The sequence below is a fragment of the Poromitra crassiceps genome (genome assembly GCF_964638095.1).
Source record: "Poromitra crassiceps genome assembly, chromosome: 15".
NCBI lineage: Eukaryota > Metazoa > Chordata > Actinopteri > Beryciformes > Melamphaidae > Poromitra > Poromitra crassiceps.
The window spans coordinates 24,338,702-24,359,577 of NC_139634.1; the positions used below are offsets into that span (position 1 = coordinate 24,338,702).

Genomic DNA, 20,876 nt, shown 5'->3' on the forward strand with positions numbered 1-20,876 from the left:
GACCAATTCACATTGCATTTGCAAATGTGAATTGCACACTGTTGTTGCTGAAGTAGCAACTGTCTGCTAGCAGCCGTTTGCTAAGCAAAAATAACAGGCATAGAATGCTGTCATTGACCAGTCTTAAACAACGCCGTGTAATAAAGGGGCTGAACAGGACGGCATCTGTCAAACAACTTATGACCTTGCAGATTGGTCAGGTTCCCAGGCTATAGTCAGATTAATGCAGTCCATGTAAAGGTAGTCAAGAGAAGGTCTCTGTTCCTACCTTCTTGTAGGCCATCTCAAAGAGTTTGAGTGAGGCCTGCTGCAGGTTGGTGGCGGCCTGCTTGATATTCTCGCCCGTCTCCGAGTCCTTGTTGGTCAGGAGGTCTCTGACCTTGGTGATCTCCTCCTTCAGCTTGGCACACTGAGACAGAATCAATGAATGGGTTATGTGTGACAGGGTAATATGAACGGTACAAAATGAGAGCTTCTTCTTGGGCTGGGCAATATATCAATATCATGATAGATATTGCTGATTTTGGATATCGTAACATGGCATAAGCATAGTATTTTCCTGGTTTTAAAGGCTTTAAAGATTTTCTGAACTTACAAGATTGTTCTAGCTGTTCTATTATTTCCCTCTAACCATTTACCGGTAGTCATTATATCCACATTACAGATGATTATTTAAAAATCCCAGTGTAAATATTTTGGGAAAGCTCCAATGTTGTTGCAATATCGATAGAGGTATTTGGTAAAAAATATTGTGATTTTTTTCCATATCACCAAGCCCTACATCTAACACGTGACTTACAACTCAACATTTATTCCACTTATGAGATATGATTTATATTACATGATCGCCCTTCTTCAGTATTAGACAGCTATAATAAGTACATCTTCTTGGCTATTATCGCCTTTATACATTGCTTCACTGTTTTTACAAATACATAACAGAATGTCCGACTGTCTAGACCACCACACTGTCGCTCTGCAACGAATTCTATTTTTCCATAAACAGGGTTCCCACACATTTTCAATGATACAATTTCAAAACTTTTCCATGACTTTTGCAAAGATACATAATAGAATCTCCATGTAATGTGAGGTGGCGAGGCGACTCTCAATCAATACCAGAGATTATTACTACACCGGACAAATAGGACACACCTGTTGATACTGGGTTTACGTCAACAGCCACAGAAAATAATTTTGCCATTATGTTACATTACAAGGAAGGTTATCCATAATAATAATAATATCTAGAACGACTGCACTGCGGATATATGCCTCTGCCAACAAGTGAACAGTAGACATCTATGTCTGTTGAGACTTTGACGTTTGAAAGCCAAATGTGAAGAAATTCCATCGAGGCGTTCCTGAGATATCGCGTTAACGAACTTGGGAATGGCGTTCGTGAGGTCACAGTGACCTTAAACTTTGACCTTTGACCACCAAAATCTAATCAGTTAATCCTTGAGTCCAAGTCTACGTTTGAGGCAAATTTGATGAAATTCCATCAAGGCGTTCCTCAGATATCGCGTTAACGAACATCGGACAGACGGACGTATGGACAACCAGAATCCATAATGCCTCTGGGCTGGCTATCGCCGGCGGAGGCATAATAATCAAGGTTTCAATTCAATTAAATCCAATCCACAGAAGATTACTGTAACACTCATTAGCCCTAATTGCATTACACACAACAAAATTCCATGACTTTTCCAAAACTTTCAAGGATTTTACTAATTCAATGACTTTTCTAAGCATGGAAAACGAGATTTTGAAATTACATTACTTTTCCCGGTTTTCCATGACCGCGGGAACCCTGCATAAAGCAATGTTTGGTACAATTTAACCACTTTACTTGGCCCAAATTACCACTTTTATTATTTACATAATCTTAATGTCATGTGGGGGAAGTGAAAGAAACCGGCAGCTGTACCTCGTCAGCAGGAAGCTGGTCCTTGAACTCCTCCATCTTGGACTCTGTGTCATGGACGATGCCCTCGGCCATGTTGGTGGCCTCCACGCGGTCCTGCACACAAGAAGACATGGCTTAGGGAGAGGAAAACGCACAGGATTTGAACTACACACATTTAATCAATTATGTTGGGCTAATCCAAAACGCATTGACTGAGCAGGGGTTGCCCTGACTCAGAAGGGGCCTTTGGGGGGCAGTAAGCATGATCGGTCCACATGAAGACTGAACTTATTGAGCAATGTGTTTTTCAAAACACCCCACGTTTCAGACTTTAAGTTCCATATTTTTAGGTTGAAATGACTAACTTTGAAATTCTCTAAAATGATGTAGTAAAAATGCTTGACTTTAGACATGTAGCAATGTGTTTTTGCTGCACCTCCAGTTTCAGAAAGGAAGCCATTTAAGGGGGGGGGGGGGGAGTGGGACTTTAACTTTAGGATTTATGTTTTCTTGCAACCCAAAATCAAAGACTAAATAATTCACAATTTAGTGGGCTGTTTTAATTTATACGTCTAAAACCTCTTTAGGGAGGGTGTAGGGCCATATGATTCCGGCAAAGCAGAAAAAACGGACGGAATCATGGAATTTGCTAATAAAAATTGAATCACTCGGTATGAGAGTTGCATTTTATTTTATTTATCATTCTGTCTGACTAGTCTCCGTTTTGTGTGTAAAGAGTTTTCTTTTTCTATTTTGATTGAACAACACTTTGGTCAAATGTGTGACACTAGCTACAGCCACTTTTCCCCCAGCCCCGCCCCTTCCTTTACCCCCACACGCCCTCCCACATCCCCCTAGCCACCCCACGAACCCCGACCCTCTACGACCTTCCTATCCCTAGCTATGGCCCGTTTTCCCTAGCCCCGCCCATTTCCCTCACCACACCGCTTTCCCACTACTCACACCATTCTAGCCATTCCCCCTACAAACCCTTGAATCCAGACTCTATGACCTTCCTATCCCTAGCTATGACAGGTTCCCTAGCTTCACCCCTTTCCCTCAACCACACGCCCTGAAAATGATTTTTTTTTTTTTATTAAATTTGATTTCATATTGCCCTAGGGCCTGTGTCGATCTAGCGTCTTTTCCTCAGGTCCAGCATCTTTTTTCAGTTGTTTCCAATGGGGGGAGAGCGTATGCGGGAGCACACGGACGTCTAGAGAAAGTGCGCTGCGCCCAGCGTCTATTTTCAGAGCGCTCCAGCGTTTTTGTGCGCCCGACTCCCAGCGCTTCCAGCTGAAAATCTTTTAACTTTTCAGAAAGACGCTGGCGTCGGGTGCTCCTTTTCTGGCAACTAATCATGGAGAAACTATCGCAACAGAGACAGAAAGGCTCAATTGTGGGAGCAGATTGGCTAGACACTTAATATTTCTGGTGAGTGTTGAGCTAAATCACTGTATGTGTGTTGTTTGCTAATGTTAGCTGTCAGCTATCAAGCTAGCTACAGCACTGAACTAACGTTAGCTTCAGACTGCTTCCTTGTATATTGTGCGCTGAGATCAGCGCTTCCCAGCGCACTTCCAGTGTTTAACGGTCAGAAAAAGATGCTAGATGGACACACGGCCCTAGGGGTGCTAAACAAAATCCTCTATGCAGGAAAACCCCTGTTGAGCATTTACAGCTGGATCCAGTTCACAGTCTCCAGCACCCACCTTTCTCCGCCTGTCCTCCTCTGCGTACTTCTCGGCGTTCTTGATCATGTTCTCGATGTCGTCTTTGCTGAGACCTCCTGAAGACTGGATAACAACTGAGACGAGAAGAGAGACATCAGATCTGTTAGACACGCCTTCCAAACAGCAGCACTAAATTGTACGAGCTGGGAGGTTTTCAGACCATCGCCTCGTGCAAACATCATCCAATACAAGACGCTGCATGTTTTTACATTGTAGGTTTTTATGGGCTAAGATATGCAAAGCTCAATTTCCATGAAACCGACCAAAGGAGATGGGGGAGAACAGAGTTGGTCGAGAAACTCAAGCACCTTGGCCTGAACTCAGCCATATGTGACTGGGTGTCAGACTTCCTCACCGACCGACAACAGGTGGTGAAAATAGAAGACCGCACCTCCTCCCCACTGACCATCAGCATTGGAGCGCCACAGGGATGTGTCTCCAGCCCCTACTGGTATGACCTCTACACCCATGACTGCATGGCAACCCAAACCTCAAACGCCATCGTGAAGTTTGCGGACGACACAGCAGTGGTGGGGCTGATCTCCAACGGCGACAAGACGGCCTACAGCAGGGGTGTCGGACTCATATTAGGTCGAGGGCCGGATTTGTTCAACTGAGACCTCATGAGGGCCGGATTTTTTTTTTTTACTAAAATCAATTCAACTCATTTACCCATTTACTTCACAAAATAAATACTGCTCTTTCCATTTGTCTTGAAACCAGGGCCGGTTCCAGAACAAGATGATTAGGGGTGCATCCTAGATAGGAAGGGGTGCAGATGCCCGGCCAAAGGCCGGGCCCACTCGGGTGGCCGGCCAAAGGCCGGCCGCCCGAAATATTTGACATGTTATTTTACTAAAAATAATGCATTTGACCATCATTTCAAGTAGAATGATACCACCCAAGCAAGAATATTTCAAGTGTTTCAAGTGCTTTACTGAAATATTTGGACCATATAATGATAATACAATTATCTCAACCTTAAAAGGTTACATATAGGTGCCAAAAAGCCATAAAATCACATCAAAGAACAAAGAAAAACAACAACTATAATTCAAGTTTAAACAGTAAGTGTGCAGCTGTAGCATTTATAAAAATAAAAATAAATTACTTTTCAACTGAGCATGCAGACAATTAAAATAAGGGTGCAATGCATGCTTTTGCACCCCCGTAGAACCGGGCCTGCTTGAAACTGCGTGCATTCCGTGTCAACCTTTCTCTTTTTCGACAGCATCTTGTTGATTCCTTTGTTTTTTTGTAGGTAGCCGAATGCGCGATTCAATTCCAGCGTGGCATCATGGCGACTTTGTTTACACCTGATGACCTACTGACATACTTCCTTGTAGTGCAGGTTAATTAACTTATGAATTAACTCTTAGCTTGCTTATTAGCCACACGTAGTTCATGATAATGGGGTGCGAATTTAATAATAATAATAATATATATTTTTTTTTTTTTATATATTCCAAAACATCTTGCGGGCCGGATGAAACTTCCGGCCCGCGGGCCGTATCTCTGACATCCCTGGCCTACAGGAAAGAACTGGCTGTCCTGGAACAATGGTGCCAGGACAACCACCTCTCCCTGAATGTGACCAAGACCAAGGAGATCATCACAGACTACAGGGGGGGGGGGGGGGTCCCACCGCCCGGTCACCATCTATGGCACAGAGGTGCAAAGAGTGAACAGCTTTAAATACCTGGGTGTCAACATCCACCAGGACCTAACATGGTCCAGCCACACCACCTCTGTTGCCAAAAAGGCCCAACAACGGCTGCACTGTCTCAGACGACTAAAGAAGTTCGGCCTGAGACCCACAATACTCAAAGACTTCTACAGAGGCACCATCGAAAGCCTACTGACCAGCTGCTTCACCTCCTGGTATGGAAACTGCACCATAAAAGACATGAAAGCGCTAAGGAGAGTGAGGCGCGCAGCCCAGCATGTAACAGGCTGCGAGCTGCAGGAACTGGGAGACCTCTCCACTCAGCGCTGCCTCAAGAGAACCAGGACCCAACCCACCCACCCAACAACATGTTCTCCCTGCTACCATCTGGTAGGAGATACAGAACCCCCAAAACCCAGACAAGCAGACTACGAAATAGCTTCATCCCCCAAGCCACCAGACTCCTAAACAATAAACAGATCTACCCCACCATTATGACCAGCTGCTAAGATAACATGTACAGATTTATTTATGGGCAACCGCAATATATAGACAAAGACTTGTAACTACTAATTAACATAACATAAAGATTATTTATGGGCATCCGCAATATACGGCACAGACCCGAAAAGCACCGGAACAGATGACAATAACGATGACAATGTTCTGATGTTAATGTACCAGTTAAGCATGACAGTGGATGATAATGTCGATAATGTGAATGACAATGACGACAATGATGATGATGACAATGATGATGATGACTGTAACGGAACATAACTCAGCTCAAGCATTTCACCGTGTGTACTTGTACATCCGTGTGACAATAAACATCTTGTATCTTGTATCTAGAGATTCTGCAGTGCAAAAAATAAGAACCTCAAACTACACCAATTTTATCACTCAGCCTTCCAATTAAATTCAGGATTTTATCGACCAGGATATTGCATGTTTTGGTGAGGGGTTCCTATATGAAGGAAACCCCCAGGGGGCACGGGGAGAACATGCAAATTCCACACAGAAAGGCCCCTGTAATTTTTCACACTAAAAGAAACTAATAAATGTGGAGGTTTTGTCATTTATACGTTATTATTCTTTTTGTCTGGCCCACTTGGGACCAAGTTGGGTCGTATGTGGCCAGTGAACTAAAATGAGTTTGACACCCCTGAGACCATTGAATATGTTCCAAGATGATCCGGCGATACTGTACACATCCTTTACATAGTGATGGCAGACACTCACTCTGCTGCTCTACTGTACACATCCTTTACATAGTGATGGCAGACACTCACTCTGCTGCTCTACTGTACACATCATTTACATAGTGATGGCAGACACTCACTCTGCTGCTCTACTGTACACATCCTTTACATAGTGATGGCAGACACTCACTCTGCTGCTCTACTGTACACATCCTTTACATAGTGATGGCAGACACTCACTCTGCTGCTCTCAGGCGATACTGTACACATCCTTTACATAGTGATGGCAGACACTCACTCTGCTGCTCGCGGCCGGTGCCCTTGTCCTTGGCAGAGACGTGGACGATGCCGTTGGCGTCGATGTCGAAAGTGACCTCGATCTGAGGCACACCGCGGGGGGCGGGCGGCATGCCCACCAGGGTGAACTGACCCAGCACCTGGTTGTCTACCGCCATCTCTCTCTCACCCTGACACACCTTGATCTCCACCTGGGTCTGTCCATCCGCTGCTGTGGAGAACACCTGAGAGAGAGTGAGAAAGTCATCTTCTGAGTCATCACCAACTGAATACAGAGAGTGACACACTGAGGGAAACCTACTTGTTGGACCTGGAGACGTTTGTCGATATAACGCACAAGGAGGCTGCCAGCACAACTGGAGAGAAAACCCCCACACTGAAGTCGAATTGGAGACTGGTTTTCTCTCCAGCCTCCCCATATGTTATATGGATAAACTTCACCTATGTTTCATCTAGGATGAGGGTGAGATCTATGATGACAGAATTTTCATTTTGAGGGGAACTGTTCCTTTAAACCAGTGATTCCCAAAGTGTGGGCCACGGTGGAGGTACTGCAGGTGGGCCGCGAGTGGTCTAGAGCAGGGCTATTCAACTGATTAAACCTCATTTACTTATTACACTCGACTGGTTGTTTTTCAGATGTGATGTGAATCTAAAGTGAACTAAACAAGTCAGATCCACTATAAATGTTTTTCAGTAGATGCTGTGATGTAGCCACAAGAAAGGTGCAATATTAATGTTTTTCAGGAGATTGCGATGTGATGTCGCTAATCAAGAAAGATGCATTATACATGTAAATGGTGTTTCATGAGATGTGTGATGTTGCTAGCTATAGGTTCTAAACAAGAAATATGGTTCAAATGTTTACAGTAGTTTTCCTTTCTTGCTGCACTACTATGTTACAACGCTGTGAGACGGAGCTAAACACAAAAGATGCAATATTAATAGTTTTTCATGAGATACTCTGTATTTAATACTAATACTAATACTAATAATAGAAAAGGAGAAGATACTGAATAATGACATCACAACAGTATAATCCTAATGTTAATTTAAAATTAAATATTCTTCTAAATTTGGATAAAAGTCCAAAAAACATAAAATTTTCTTTGCGGACAGCGTTGAGATTACATTCCTTACAGCACCCCCTACTTAATAATAGTTCCAGCGTGGCTGCGAAAATGTGGTGGCACATTGTGTCAAGTGTACATATAATGGCTCGGGGAACGGTCCGGCCCCCGGTCCCTTAGGTTTCTGACAATGTGGCCCCCTGAACAATTTAGTTGAATAGCCCTGGTCTAGAGTGAAGGTACTGTTATATGAAACTATAAGACCTAAGGCATCAACTGGTACCAACCATCTCATGCTAGCTTGTCGGGAAGGGGGCTAAATAATTCAAATTTAGGCAAAATTCTGGTGAGGGAAAAACTATTTTAAAGGGGTCCATTGACCTCTCACCCCAAGATTCAGAGTCTCCCCTTTAGAGATAAGGTAGCATTTTTCACAGCTACGGATGTCGGTGGCGACTGATTTTCCTGACGTTTAAACGGAAATATTAATGGTGACTAGTCGACTAGTCTATAAGTAAGAAAACACCCAGAAAACAGCCAAAACTGAGCGTAATTTAATCTATAAGGTTAATAGGTTGTCCGAGAAAAAGTAATGTGTATTTAAGAGCCATTTGAAACCGAAACCACAGGCATTAATGGTCCACAACTCAAATTAACTCTCAATAACAGCCAAACTAAATGAAGGCCTGCAAAACTGTTGACAGTTTTCTGGTTTACTAGTGATTTTGTAATGATACAAAGCTGGTTGAAAATGTGTTTATTTAAAGGGTTGGGTGGGCCCTGGAAGATTTTCCCATTTCCAAGTGGGCCGTGGCATTCTGAAGTTTTGGGACCCCTGCGTTAACCCATCCTCAAAGCCTGGAGTGTTGGTGTGAGCAGGTACCTGGCTCTTTTTGGTGGGGATGGTGGTGTTTCTGTTGATGAGTTTGGTGAAGACTCCTCCCAGCGTCTCGATGCCCAGAGAGAGGGGCGTGACGTCCAGCAGCAACACGTCGGTCACATCGCCCGCAAGCACACCACCCTGGATGGCTGCCCCGATGGCCACTGCCTCGTCTGGGTTCACCGACCTACTGGGAACGCGGCCAAACACCTCCTGGACTGTCTGTTGAACCTTTACAAAGACACACAGAAAGTGTTTTACTGGTCACACATTCCAGAATGTGTACGGCCATATGAATTCCTAATTATTATTACAATTTTCTTTTTCTAATTTAGTTTAGGAGAGATGTTTTTGATGACTTGGCTCTCTAAGACAACCTAGCCTCTTCGACATGTTTCTCAAAGTGAAAACCAAGTTGTAAGGTGGTGTAAGGGTACCACACAAGACCGCCCCCCCCCCTCAAAACACCCCAATCAAAAACTGAATCATCTCTGGGCCTATTTTACAATTATGAAGTCATTTATGCTACTACAATAATTATTAGGTCTACTTTTGATTTTGATAATTAGGCATACTTTTCTTAATTTCAGCCAAATTATGGAAAATTCTGCAATATTCCATGTTTTACAGTTGATTCCATTTTCATTACCAAATTCAATTATTCCATCATTTCTTTCCGTTTACCAATGTGCTTGTGAGCACATGAATGAGGCAACCAGCAAATGTAAAGAAAAGAGAAGTGCCAGTTATGTTGCTGAAGGAAATTTGGGTATTTATCTTACTTGCCAAAAAAGCTAAATATCAACTAAGGCTGCAACTAACAATTATTTTCATTGTCGATTAATTTGTTCATTATTTTCTTGATTAATCGATTACCGTAAATTCCGGACTATAAGCCGCGGCTTTTTTCCCGTTTTTTGGCCCCTGCGGCTTATATAACGGTGCGTCTTATCTATGGATTTTTTCAGAAAAAAAAAAAAAAATACAAATAAAATCTCTCTTTTTTAGCACTCTTTCTAACTATAAATCCACTTCTGTTTTAATTTCCTCTCTTGCCCTCTTTTCACCACACCGCGGACACTGTGTGCACTGTAAAAATAAACAACGGTGGTGTTGTGTTATGTTGTTTTGTTGAAATGTTACGGTAATACGGTAAATGGGAGCTTCCTCAAACAGCCATCTCTTTCCCGACAATCCCCTCTGTGCGTGACCACTTACATATGGTAATTACGGTAAGCAAACGGCCACTCGGCCATCAACTCCCTCCCCCGACTACCAGGAGAAAATCACAAACTTCGGCGAATTCACACAAAGGAAGATCAAGGAATATTCACAACAAGACGAGCAGTAGAAGCAACACTCTCACTTACCATGGGGAAGGTACGCAGAAATTCACACGACGCAGCTTTCAAGTTGAAAGCAGTCAATCTCGCATTAAAAGAGGGAAACAGAGCAGCCGCGCGTAACCTGGGCATCGATGAGTCAATGGTGAGGCGTTGGACGGTGCAGCAGGAGGAACTGTCTCAGCACGGAATATTATAGGAGTGTGAAAACATCCACAATCACCAACGGGTTCCAAAACGCTGGACTGCTGCGGGATGAAGAGGATGACGCCGCCACAGCTGGCGCTGAGGGCCGTCAGAGGCTTCAGAGGCTGTTCGATGCCGACAGTGACGAAGAGGAGTTCGTTGGTTTTGAGTGACAATGAAGGAGAGAGGAGAGTGGTTGACGAAGCCACCCTGAACCTGTTCGTTTCCGACACTGAAGATGAGGACTTTGGTGGTTTCAGTACGCAGGAAGAAGAGGAAGACGAGGATTAGTGACTTGACTTCTCTGGTTACAGGTTTGCTGCACATATAGCCTATTGTTGTGTGATTTTGTCTGGGGATTAGTGACCTGACTTTTGTTTTGTTTTGTTGAAATGTTAATAAATGGGAGCTTCCCCAAACAGCCATCTCTTTCCCGACATTCCTCTCTGTGCACGAACCCTTTCATATGGTAATTAAACATCAAAACACCCGCGGCTTATAGACCGGTGCGGCTTATAGAAGAAAAAAATAGTCAATTTTGGTCCCGCGGCTTATAGACCGGTGCGTCTTATAGTCCGGAATTTACGGTAGTTGTTTGGTCTATAAAAAGTCAGAAAATGGTGAAAAATGTCGTTATAGTGACTTGACTACAACACTGCTATAGACGGTTTTAACTTGACAACAAACATTCTAAATTGCCCCAGCTTACTTCCCATTGCAGTGTTTGCTAATACAATAGCTGACAGGAAATAAGCTGTGTTTCAAACTGTTCCCTAGTAACACAATTCCATGAAAACAGTCTATAAACACAACTGAACTGAACTCCAGTGTGTGTGTGTGTGTGTGTGTGTGTGTGTGTGTGTGTGTGTGTGTGTGTGAGTGTGTGTGTGTGTGTGTCTCACCTTGGGCATGCGGGACATGCCTCCGACCAGCAGCACCTCTCCGATGTCTCCCTTGTTGACCTCAGCGTCCTGCATGGCCTTCTGACAGGGGGCCACGGTGCGACGGATCAGCTCTGACACGATGCTCTCAAACTGAGAGCGTGTCAGCTTCAGGTTCAGGTGTTTGGGCCCTGATGCGTCCATGGTCAGGTAGGGCAGGTTGATATCCGTCTGGAAGAGACAGCGTTCAGAGCCGTGGAATCATGTTCACTCACAGCCTTTTTCTACCTCAGTCTACCCTGACTTCAATGACAATCAGTTCTCACACCCAACACACAACAGTGTTGTGTACGTGGAACCGCTTGGAGGTCGGAAATGGGACATTTCAACAGGGAAAGTCCGACCTCCGAGTTACGCAAGATAAATACTGTTTCAGCGGATTTTACACTCTGTCAAGAACACAATTCTGGGCCACACTGGAATTTTTGGGCATGAAAATGGTCAAATTGTAGCAATCTTCAAACCAAAAATACCAGTATGTGCCTTGAAAACCACTGAAAAGATTTTAAAAAGTGTGCAGCCCTACACTAGGCCTGCCCTGCTGTTTGCATCAGGGCAGGCCACTCTCATTGGGCCGCGTCCCGCAGCAGCTCAGCAGCACAGCAGCAGCAGGCTCTAGAACAGAGCCTGCTGCAGTGAAGCTAAACACAGGAGCTTTCTCTACCAGCACTGTAACACTGAGCCAGGCACAGCGCCTGGACAGCTGACTGAGAGCTGGACACTGGTTCTATGTTTAGGGGAAAAGATGATCTTAAATGGGTGAAGACCCTCTGCCAATGAGCTCTCCACAGCAAAATAGAAAGGCAACAATCTCTTCAAGAGCATGTTAGGAGTGATGCTGCTCTACCTGTCACTACTTAGTTTATAAAACGGCTCTCTCAAATCAAGCAATCTGATTGGTTCACAGCCATGGTATATTTAGCGTATAACACAGATGGAGCCGCATCCCCGAAACACACCGCCACTGAGACAACAAGTGGTAGCTAGCTAGCCTGCTAGCCTCCCAAATGGGAGCTCCAAGTCCCTAAGGGTGTGGTATAATGACCATATACCACTGCCTGGCATGAGCTATTGCTTAAATATACAGCTGGCCAGGCTAAGAGAGCTGTAGTTCAAGTTGGAGATTGCATCAAACACTGTAGATGTTGATGTCAGAATCAATTGTTTCAGTGGGAGAGTCTGATGGGATAAATGCCTGTGCTGTGGTCTAAGGTAATTACCACCTATTACTAGCCCTCCCCTGGCAGTACTATTTCTGTCCAGAAAGAGGTGTGGAGTCTTAATTATCCCAGCTGGGGTCAAGTTTGCAAAGTAGCAAACCACTGACTTCAAAAAGGGGTGGGGGGGGGGGTTAGATCCATCGCTGCTGTCAAGAGGAAAACATTAACTCATTGAGTGCCAATGACGACGCCTGTCGTCAAAGTAATTAGTAACGTAGAGTGCCAAAGACGATAGCTGTCGTCAATTGCCTTTTTTGACGGTGGGACGTGGATCAAAGCTTTATGTATGTCCTGTACAAATATTGTAGCTATTGAAGCTGTATAACCTATTTTACAGACTCATCAGGTGGCGACAGTGCTCTCCAGATTAGAGAAATGTCCGGAATACAGCCTGAAAAAGCCCCGTGATCAAAGAGAAACCGCTCATGCTGCAGCCCAGAGCCATGTAGATTGCTCTGGCTGCAGCTGACGTTGCCTGCCAACAGCAGTCAATCCACGCACACAACTGAGCTCCTCTGCCTCTGTCTGTCTGTCTGTCTGCATAGTTTCTTCACACGATTAGCCGCCAGAAAGGCAGCACCCGACGCCGAAGTGCCAAACCTTTCCCTGCAGTCCGGGTTGGCATTTCCTTGTCGCGCTGCCTGGGAGGCAGCGCACAAAAAGCACTCCGAAAATAGACGCTGGGTGCATGAGGCTGTGTGTTACTAGTGTGGGGAGGAGTTTGCAGCTGAGGGGGGGAGAGGGGGGTGGGGCACGCAGGGCAGCACACAACTACACCACGTCACTACATCAGAAAATATTAGCTAGAGTCAGTGAATGTGCTTGAAATGCTTCATTTCACAAAAGGCTGAATATCTCAGCTTCTAGATGGAAATGCCTGTTTTTGCTGTTTTTGACCTATCTTCTCCGGCTGATAACTAAAGAACGGAAAATGGTATCAATAAACTTTTTTTTGCTGATGATACAATAGAGCAGGGGTGCCCAATACGTCGATCGCGATCGACCGGTCGATCGCGAAGGTAGTGTGGTCGATCGCATGGCATTTAGGGGGGATTTTTTTTTTTTTTTATTACTGTTTTCCCACTGTTTCCACTGTTTTTCCACTGTTTTTCCACTGTTCCACTGTTTTCCACTGTATACTCAGTGTATATATATATAAATAAATATGTTTGGTAGATCACTTTGACTTGGTCATTTTAAAAGTAGCTCCCAAGCTGAAAAAGTGTGGGCACCCCTGCAATAGAGTCTCCTTGTTCTTTTTGCGTGTTCGGTGTTTACATAGTAATATCACACAATATTCTGTGGGCCTCGAGAAATCACTGAAAACGCTCTGAAACTCTGGCACTGGGAGTGTCCGTTCTCCAAAAGTGGCTGGCACTCAATGAGTTAATATCGTTTTCCATTTTATTTCTTATTTGAAATTGGAAGTCTACATAGTGATAAATGTGTTGACTGTTGATTGATGTGACACCTCTTGAATCCACATTGTGTAAGTGCACATGCACATGGATGAGAGTACCTGCAGTGCAGAGGACAGCTCACACTTGGCCTTCTCAGCAGCCTCTCTGACTCTCTGTAGAGCCATGTTGTCTTTGGTCAGATCCACTCCAGACTGGAGACAAAGACACAGCAACAGATGCAACAGATGAGAACTCACAGCCCAACTAAGCTACATGTGGAAGCTTAGCTAAAGGTGATAAGACGTGTATCGTCTACCTCTCTCTTAAACTCCTTGACGATGTGAGTGAGGAGGTGCTGGTCGACATCCTCTCCTCCCAGGAACGTGTCTCCATTGGTCGACTTCACCTCGAAAACTCCCTTCTGGATCTCCAGGATGGAGATATCAAAAGTACCTCCACCCAGATCATACACCGCAATACTGGAAACAGACACGGAGGGATGTTTCATTTATGATGGACTGAACAAGATATCAAACATATCCAGTGTTTGCCTATATGAAAGTATCTATTATTTCTGCCTGAAACTGAAATAAATTGGGTTGATGTACATAATCACATTGACTTTTACAAGGCCATTTTACATGGACATTCTCCCACAGACACAATCAATCCCCCCCACCACCTTAACTCATTGAGTGCCAATGATGACAATCGTCGTCAATTCCTTCCACCCACTACTGTTACAGGAGGGGAGCGATTCCCCAGGCTCTGGGGGTGACTGACTCAGGTGACTCGAAAACCCGACTCTTTAGTGAGTGACTCATACAAACTCGAGTTAATAAAAAGAGTTGAACCTTCCATCACTAGTGTTTGTCCTGTTTATCTGTGTATTTGCCCTGTCTGTGTGTGTACTTACACCTTGTCCTGGGTCTTGTCCAGTCCATAGGCGAGAGCAGCAGCTGTTGGCTCATTGATAACACGCAGGACGTTCAGACCAGCAATCTGACCGGCGTCCTTAGTTGCCTGGGAAGTCACAGAAAAACATCATCCCACCACAGCCTGGACAAACTAACCTTGGCTTTGGTACAGTAACCAGGGCTTAAAGAAAAGAAAAAGGCATTCTGAGCCTGAAATATTCTGGCCTGATCCATTTCTCTCTACAAAAACTATTGACCCATGCCCGTGCTCAATGAATGAATATTCTACACACAGCAGTAATAATATATAAACCTAGTAACTTAGGATAACCATGGAGCCCCCCGGGGTCACCTGGTAAAAATAAGAATAAAGAAAATTATGCAGAAATCAGTGGGCATGGTTTTCTTACCATTTACTCCTAAACTGTGCCCATGGATGAAAAAACCATGCACAAATTTGAGACTTGACTTAGACTTACATGGACATTAAGCGTCTTGAGGAAGGGCCAGTGTGGCCCGAAACGTCACGCTGTGTGCATATTTATAAATAAAGAAACCTAACGGGAGCTCCTTTGGTGTGCGGACCATTATTTTCTCACTGTGAGTATCCTTTTTGATCCAGCACCCAGGCCCAGTGTGGCCGCTTTGGATGTGCGTGTCCCTGTCTACCTTTTACATGGACATTCTCCCACAGACACAACCAATCCCCCCCCCCTGCAATGCACGTTCACAATAACAGCAGGACAGCTGAGCTCTACATGAGACCAGCAGGCAGGTTAGCTACTACAGCAGAGCCAGGCGACTGAAGCAGTGGCTTTTTTTATTATTAAAACAATTTAATTCAAACATAATTAATCACGATGATCCAATGTAGAAGGGTCAGAGGTCGATGATGGGGATCGGCCCATCAACGATGGTCGATGCCATCGTCCATCGGGCCAACAACACACACAGCGGTCTGGTTAAACTGCTAACATCTTACATTGTAAATACATGGCCATGGCAAAATTAGCCCGGGGAGAATTCTACTAAGCTGAAGTCTGCTGGCTTGTAGAGTGAGTGTGTACCTGTCTCTGTGAGTCATTGAAGTAAGCTGGTACGGTGACAACAGCATTCTTCACATTGTGTCCCAGGTAGCTCTCTGTAAAACAAAAAACACTATTATAATAACACAACAACGTTACTGCTTTGATGCCCAGACTAATGTTATTAACATCTACACGGCGTAAATGTGAAAGCAAACACCAGGACTCTATTCAATGTTAAAGTGTTTGTACCTGCAGTCTCCTTCATCTTCATCAGGATGAAGGCTCCTGCCTGGCTGGGGGAGTAGAGTTTCCCATGAGCCTCGACCCAGGCGTCGCCGTTAGACGCACGCACAATCTTGTAGGGGACGTTCTTCCTGTGAACGACGAGACATAAGGCACGGTGGCATGGACTAAGTGTACAGGCGTTACTCCTGGGAAATGGAAATGTCCACCCTCTGAACTGTCCACCGAGCGCTCCCGGACTTCAGTCATGACGTATTCAATGGCATCACGTCAAGTCTGTGAGGGCCTAGTCTCGCTGGCCAGCCTCCCCTCCCTGCCTGCCTGTTGGCGAGTCCCGGCGCCAGACTAGTGAGGGCCAGAGACTTGCAAGGCTATAAACAAGCTGCTGATAGACAAGCTATGATCACTGAAAGACTACAATAATAAAATGCATTTTGCTTACCTTTATAGCCTGTACTTCTACATAATGTCTGTGTCATGATGTGGTTGAATATTATTTCTGGCCTACATGATTCAAGTAACGTTTTAATAAAGTAATTGTTTTACACATCCTCACACACACACACACGCACACACACACTAACTTTTGTTTTGGCAAGTGTGAAACTACAATGTCATGTCCATATTGCAATGAACTGGAAGTCTGCAGAAGGTCTGAGGGAGCCCCCTTGTGGACTGAATGAATATGGGGGATTTGGAGCCCTCAGCACTCAAGACTTCCCGGGAACACAGTCTGCAAGTGTGGTGATGTCCGGACATTTGGATTGAGTCTCCTTCTTTCAATACCAATTTTTCCGATAGCCTCGCACCTATGTGATGTGGGTATAATTAATCTTCTCCAACTAACGACAAGACATACGCCGTGACCAGTCTGTTTTTGCCTGAAATGTTATTAGATTGACATATCTTTGATCTTAGTTGTCTCACACTCACATGTCTTTCTGAACCTCCTTGTCATCGAAGCGGCGTCCTATGAGCCTCTTGGTGGCATAGAGTGTGTTGCTAGGGTTGGTGATGGCCTGGCGCTTGGCGGGCATGCCCACCAGACGCTCCCCGTCTGCTGTGAAGGCAATGACCGAAGGCGTCGTCCTCGCTCCCTCTGCATTCTCCAACACCTAGGAGGTAGAACGGAAGTCATTAAGTTTCTTGGTCAATAATCAAATCGATGAGAGTATCACCATTCATCTACTCTGGGTGATCTAGTAATTGCTTGCCTCCTTCATTCAACGTTGCCGGTCAATCTACTCTGCGCTTGCATGCAATGTTGCAATGGCCAAAGCCTGACAATGCTTTATTATAATGCAGTGGGGAACCGTCAGGGCCCTCTAGGCCCTCTGTGAGGGCCTAACATGTTCTTAAAAAATAAAATTTAAAAAGTAATTTTATTATATTAATTCATAAATTGACAATCATCATCTAAACAAACATGTTTCTGAGTAAATAAGCCCTTAAAACTGCCTGTTCAGTTTGATTTGGACTGTGAAGGGTTAACTGAATGAAGCCCTTTGTGTGACCCTATTAGAATTGTGCACCTCTGTGTTGTTGGGAAGAATAGCAGAGCTCTCTGGTTGGCGTTCCCTCTACTAAATTCACAGAGGGTTGATGTAATGCATTCACCGTAGGGATGCACCGATATGAAAATTTTGGCCGATGCCGATAACCGATATTAACATTGCTGTTATGGCCGATAACCGATATTTACCGATGTCGATATGATCTGTATAAAACCACATTTTTATGATCATCACATTTTGTACATACTGAAAAACACATGTTAACACTGAATTTGAAAAAGTTATGCATTTCTTTATTTGCAAAGCCTTTGGAAAAGCCCATAAATCATAGATTTACTGCATTATTTCATATCAATGTGAAGAATTTGGCTGATAATGATAACCGATATTAACATTGCAACATCTGACCGATACCGATATGACCGATATGTTAAAAAATCGGCCGATACTGGCCGATACCGATATGATTGCCGATATATCGTGCATCCCTAATTCACCGTGAGGATATTTTTCGAGTGACAGTAAAATTGACCAATCATATCATCCCTGGCATGCTCAGGGTTGACTGTATGACAGATTCCGCCCTCTGTGTGGTCAAGCCCATGTCATGTGACTTGCAACAAGTCCAGAGTCAAGACCAAGACACTCCAGGGGTGGGGCAGAATTCACCATCTAGGCGCGCACAGTCTGTTTTGTTTTTGAGGAAGTCAGCATCACAGCAAGCAATGCATTTCCCAGATTAATTAACATTGAATGAAAAGTTGGAGTCAGTTGACTTGGTTGGGAAGGGAAGGGAATTCTTTATAAACCCACAACTTTAAACACCTGTTGGATCAGTGGTGGATAGGTCATTTGGCGATAGTAGCCTATCAATTGACTGATGTTAAATTATTTCAACTAAACATTGAAGCAGGGTCTCCTGCACGAGGCGCAGCTGAGGGTTTTCATATACTGTAGGTCACCTGATCCAGAGCAGAGGATTGTATCTGTTATAGGGATGTCGACGGTTAACCGTTAACCGGTTAACCGCCGACAACGTCATTGGTCGGTTAAGCATGTCGGTCAAACGGTTAATTTGCATATTAAATTGGCATACAACGTGTTGCCAATATGGTGTTTTTTTTCCTCCTTCGCTGTAAGCAATGTTAACAAGTAGTTACTGTAGCAGCAGGATATAGGAATTAAAAGCTCCTGCCAGAACAACATTCATTTAGAGAAAGGCTTTTCCAAATGTTTGAGAGAAAAGCAGTGTGCATTGTCACCACTGACTTCTCTCTATCTCTCTCTGTCCGCTCCACACATGCGCCACAGCCCCGCCCCCCTCTGCTTTGACCAGACAGGAGAAGTGCGATGCATTTCTCCCCTCAGTCCCCTGACGCACTGCCTGCCCTGTGCAGACTACAGCCAGCCAGTCACTCTGCTGCTTCTGTGTTCCAGCCGCTGTCATGAAACGGCTTTTCAGTTTGGTCAGGACAGGAGCGCATGGCCTGAAACCCGACACCTTACTCACCTCACAGCGTTCAGCGTGCACTGCGCACGTCCATGTCTGGAGTCAAACCTGATGGAACGTGCACATTACTTTTTCTTCACTGGTTCATTCGGTTTCACTCTCTCTCCCTCCCTCTCTGCATGTTCATCATGCATACGCTCGCACTCAACAGTAGTTTTTTACCGTGTTACAAAAATGCAGACATGCGTCTAATTGACGATTGAAAAGTAACAATTAACGTTACGTTAGTCTTTACTGTGAGCTGCAACTATCGATTCTTTTAGTAATCGAGTATTCTACCGAATAATCCATCGATTAATCGAGTAATCGGATAAGAACCCTTTTTTGTGTTTTCAAAGGCTTATCGTAAATATACACCAAAAAATAAGATAAATCTCTTCAAATAAACAACTACATTAGTTTCTTTCTTAGAAAAAACAACATTTTGATTTTTAAATTGCATAGAACTGGCAGTGGCACCATTCATCTTTTCAACCTGACGTTTGAGTTCTTCCAGTGTACAGCAACCGTTAAATAATATGAATGAATGGCTTACTAGCTAGTTTACATCCTTCATTTACCTTACAGATGCATGACACACACACTCTTTCTCTCTCACACACACTCACTCTCTCTTTCTCTCTCACACACCAACAGGCTAGTGTGATCACACACACACACACACACACACACACACACACACACACACACACACACACACACACACAAAACGCTGTTAAATTAGCCGCTAACGTTAATGTTAGGTTGAGCTTTGTATTTCTCACAGAAAACGGTCCAAACTTCTCAGAGAGAGCGGTCGGTATTCACTAAAGCCTTCATATCTCAGGCTCTGTAGTACATAGAAACATAAAATAAAAAGCATTTGAGAGCTTAACCCTTTGGCTTTTCGTATTATATTTGCTCTAATGTTCATTAAAAAAAATCTTAAAAATCTTTAACCCCAAAAAATAAAAATAAAAAGATTCTAATGCATTTTAAGACATGTTAATAAAGATTACGGCAAATGTAACCCTTCCAAATAAAAAGCCACGGGTTTAAGCTGTCAAATGCTTTTTATTTCATGTTGATAGCTACTATACAGGCTGAGGAAATACGTTATGTTGAACCCTTGACAATTACTGCAGCTAACGTTAACGTTAGCGATCTCTGTTTTGCAGTCGTTGTGAAGACAGTGAAAAGCCCCGTTATCTAACAACTACAACTGCAGTGAAACAACTTATCCAGCTAACGCTAGCTAATTAAATAACGTTATCTGATGTTGTAGTCGATGCCTCTCTCAACGTTACAGCTGAGGAGGTGCTGCTAACATTAGCTGCGGTGCGCTGCCTGCTTCATTCACCCTCAGCCTATCTAGTAATACGTTACAGTCTTCAGCATTTAGCTACTGTAAATATATCTTGTGTTTGACCATGCTTCCTCAAGTTTGAGGTGTTTCCCTGGCCAGCTTTGCAATTCACATCACAAATGTTGCAACCAGTGTTGTCTGAGTCTACCTTGGGAAAGTGTAGCCACATTTTCGGGTGGTCCCGTTTGTTGACGTTTCAGGTAGAGTGACGGACTGACGTAACGCGCTCTCACGTGTTGCCTTAAGGTTCCGTCGGAATTTCTATTTTACCCACTCTCTTCTATTACTCAGATGCGTGTCGAGGCGAATCATTTTGGCCTCGATCAATTTAATTATTCGAGTTATTCGAGGTACTCGAGGAATCGTGACAGCTCTACTGTCCAACACAGAGCAGTTCGGAGAAATTGTTTCACAACGAGAGACGGATTGTTTGTAGACTGCATTCATTTACACTTTCAAAGCCGGTGTGAAA

At 44.1% G+C, this 20,876-nt stretch overlaps 1 protein-coding gene across 2 annotated transcripts in view; it reads right to left on the bottom strand.

The window, feature by feature from the left end:
• hspa9 (heat shock protein 9) overlaps positions 1–20,876 on the bottom strand; it is a 29,439-nt gene that overhangs the window by 2,396 nt on the left and 6,167 nt on the right. For both annotated transcript variants that reach the window (XR_014553350.1, XM_083651282.1), the window contains exons 4-15: positions 16,969–17,150; positions 16,042–16,166; positions 15,832–15,905; positions 14,764–14,870; positions 14,164–14,326; positions 13,967–14,059; positions 11,189–11,398; positions 8,761–8,988; positions 6,809–7,031; positions 3,622–3,716; positions 1,931–2,023; positions 269–409 (exon numbers count right to left, since the gene is read on the bottom strand). Coding sequence is in view for 1 of the 2 variants with exons in the window: in XM_083651282.1 (XP_083507408.1) it covers positions 269–409; positions 1,931–2,023; positions 3,622–3,716; positions 6,809–7,031; positions 8,761–8,988; positions 11,189–11,398; positions 13,967–14,059; positions 14,164–14,326; positions 14,764–14,870; positions 15,832–15,905; positions 16,042–16,166; positions 16,969–17,150 (1,734 nt within the window). In the remaining variant the exon portion in view is untranslated. The remainder of the gene's footprint in view (positions 1–268; positions 410–1,930; positions 2,024–3,621; positions 3,717–6,808; positions 7,032–8,760; positions 8,989–11,188; positions 11,399–13,966; positions 14,060–14,163; positions 14,327–14,763; positions 14,871–15,831; positions 15,906–16,041; positions 16,167–16,968; positions 17,151–20,876) is intronic.